The 3,383-nt window shown below is 37.7% G+C and overlaps 1 protein-coding gene across 1 annotated transcript in view; it reads left to right on the top strand.

Annotated features, from left to right (window-relative positions):
* The window catches only part of mrpl37 (mitochondrial ribosomal protein L37), a 16,448-nt gene extending 14,315 nt beyond the window's left edge, over nucleotides 1–2,133 (top strand). Inside the window, exon 9 of the mRNA XM_037981939.1 lies at nucleotides 1,862–2,133. Coding sequence (XP_037837867.1) covers nucleotides 1,862–1,948 — 87 coding nt within the window. The 3' untranslated portion in view covers nucleotides 1,949–2,133. The remainder of the gene's footprint in view (nucleotides 1–1,861) is intronic.
* Nucleotides 2,134–3,383: the final 1,250 nt, after the last annotated feature.

Genomic DNA, 3,383 nt, shown 5'->3' on the forward strand with positions numbered 1-3,383 from the left:
AGAAAAAGCTGAAAACACCTGAGTGGTTTCTTCAATATATATATATATATATATATATATATATATATATATATATATATATATATATATATATAATTACCAAAAAATGTAAAATTTTTCATTTAAAATTTCTACAAAAAACACATTTTATGGCTATATTTTCACTGATGTTGGCTTCAAAACAGGTTTCAGTTCAGCTTTAATAATGGCATGGTGGAATCTTGTATGCTTTTGTTCACCTGAGTTTGAATAATTATTGAATAATAATAATAAATTTTTGACTTTTATTTTACCATGACTCATTCTCTGTCTGTACATGTGCATACAGAACTGTTCCATTAAGCAAAATACAGCAGCAGTTTCTGTTTTTCAAACACAATTTAAGTGTGGATCTGACTGACATACATTTAGATACAATGTTCAGTTCATCACAAATGTTAATTTTTGAGTACAGTCTTTTTCAATAACAGACTCAGAGAATCTCAAAAAAGGAATTTTGCTGTCCTAAAATATATTTCACTAAAAGAAGTAGTTGAGGTTATGATGAAATACAGTACATAGATACGCAATTTGGACAAACATATTTGGCCACACTTGCTAATTGTTGCATTCAGGTGTTTCAGTCAGGGTGTGGGCAAGGCCACCTGTACACTCATCCTCTGGTAAATAAACGATGCACAGTAGTGCTATAGCTAACTGGGTCAGGCAGTGATCGAGTTAATTCATTCATTCATCTCTCAGCTCAGATGAAATGAAACATTTTATGATAGACGTTGGCAAAGAGCCGAGCAGGAGCTGGCACTTTCAGCTGTGTTATCCAGGAAGGAATAATCTGCAAATTTCCAGCCAATCAGAGCCATTCCTCAGCTTCAGCTCTGTGTGAGAATGGAAGTTCCAGGAAGTTTCTACTGCTGCCTGTTTAAGAATGATTCATTTAGACCGATTCTGATGATCATTTTTTGACAATAATTGGTAACCAGTAGACTGATTTAAAATTGTTGGATTTGTCTTTAAAAGGTCTAACTAATAGTATCAAAATATGTTGTTTGATGAGATTATAAACATCAGGTGGCCTCGCTCTAATGTTTCAGCATACCAAAACATTATGCTTCCAACATTTTGGAAAATGTACTTTTCTATTCAACCATGCCCAAATGCTCAAAAAAAGTATTATTAAGACATTGGTTTAGTCTTCACTACAGCACCATCAATCACCTTTGGGATGCAACAGAGCTTGCCTGTGAGACCACTCTGTCCAACATCATCAGTGATCTACAGAATAAATTCCCACAGAAACCCACACAACAGTGGGAGTTGGTATAGTTGCAAAAGGAGGACCAATTCCATGCAGTCTCTGTTAGTCTTAGTAATTATTACATCCGCCCCCTGGCGGGTCTGGGGTACTATTAGAAAGTTCTGTACCATTAGTTTTAGCTTATTTAGCCTTCCTGTCCATTTAGTTTAGTTTAGTTTATCTTAGCTCATATTTTAGATATTGTTAGATTGTTAGATTCCTAATTGTTGTTTAGTTCAGCTTTAACTTTATCGTGATTTCATTTAGATTACTTTAGCTACTATTTTGACTGTCTCAGCTCATGCTTAGATATGTCTGGTTTTGTGACTTTATTTAGATAATCTTATATTTTATTGAGATTATACATGATTGATGTGTTTTCTTTTTTTCTGTGTTGGATTCTGTTTTTGTTTCTGTTATAAAGCACTTTGAATCGCCTTGTTGCTGAAAAGTGCTACATAAATAAACCTCACTTCACTTCACTTCTGTTGATGTGATGGTCAAGTGTGGACAAATAGTAGATAGATGTGATTTTTCCCTGATGGCTTTCTGTGTGACTCTCTGCAGGTACCAGCTGGTCTGGCAGGGTACAAACCTGAAACCTTCAGCAGGTTCCTGGCCCTGTACATGCATGGAGCTGCAGCTCTACCATAGTGTAGACTGACTGCAGTCTATAGAAAAGGACACATTGTTAGCCTTTCTGTCAGTGGCAACATGTTAAATTTGATCAACAGTTTTAATTGAAACTGCAATGTTTTTTGTTGCTTCCATCTTGTGAAGGCCTCCATCTTTGTAAGAAAGCTACTGTAAAAGTTAATAAAATCTGTCTGAAAATTTTATGAGGTCGATACGTAAATGCTCATCATTGAAGCTAGCTAGCTTGCTATAGTATATATATATATTTTTTATTGACATTCAGCAACAAATCTAACATATATGTCTAATTCAATTATTAATTACAGAACATTCACCTGAATGTCCCTTTTTTATGAACACAAATAATAAATAAATTCAATTCCATTCAAAAATACTTAATTAATCCCAAAGGGCAATTAAATGTTGTTGTAGCTCATAATCCTGGTTTCATTAAAGAGTTGTTATAGATGCTGTGGGCAGGAAAGGTCTCTTGTAGCGGTCTGTCCTCGGTCCTGGTGTCCTCAAAGAGCTCCACCAGGTGAGCCTTGCTGGCCTCCTGTGGAGCCATGACGGCTGAGCTATGGAAGCTCAGGTTGGTCTTGAAGTCCTGGGCGATCTCCTGGATCAGGTGCTAGAAGGGCAGCTTTCAGATGAGCAGCTCGGTGGACTTCTGGTAGTGGTGGATCTCCCTGAGACCCACGGTACTGAGCCTGTAGCGGTGAGGCTTCTTCACTCCGCCGGCCGAGGCGCTGCAGTGGGCGGCTTTGGTGGCGAGCTGCTTCCTGGGAGCTTTACCTCCGGTGGATTTACAGACGGTCTGCTTGGTTCTGGCCATGACTGGACTTCAGGGTTCTTCATGTTTAACACTCGTTGTCATGGTTACGCATTATAACAACATGACCAAAAGTAAAAAAGGTTTCAGTGAAAATCCTTATAGCTGTACAGCATCCAATACCAGAGGAAATAATCATCTAAAAAAGCAATTTATAACTAGTAAAATGAGGAATAAACTTTTCAAAAGCAATATCTCAGAGCGAGTGTAACAGAGCTGCTCCAACATGCAGCCACCTTGAGCGGCGCAAATCAAACACAAAAACATCACAAGAACTTTAACAGAGAGGGAGTGAGGTTTGGTTGTTAAACAAAGTGCCCTATCCTAATCTAACAAAGTTAAGATCTGGTCTGCACAGCTTTATTCAGTCCATTTCTTTCAACATGAGGTAAACTTCTGCAGTTATTCTCTCCATTCTCCATCTAATGTTCAAAGTTGGGTTCTCCATTGAAAGCAATGTTTTTGTGAGGCTCTTTTGCCTTTTGGGTCTTTTGCCACTAAACAAATACTTGTTTCTCTTTGGCCACCCTTCAGGCATGAGTCAAAAAAGTTCAACTTTACTTTCCAGAGGCAGGTGACTGCCAGACAATTCATTATTGTAGTATGTGTATCTCTTCAGTG

The sequence above is a fragment of the Kryptolebias marmoratus genome, linkage group LG20 (genome assembly GCF_001649575.2).
Source record: "Kryptolebias marmoratus isolate JLee-2015 linkage group LG20, ASM164957v2, whole genome shotgun sequence".
Taxonomy (NCBI): domain Eukaryota; kingdom Metazoa; phylum Chordata; class Actinopteri; order Cyprinodontiformes; family Rivulidae; genus Kryptolebias; species Kryptolebias marmoratus.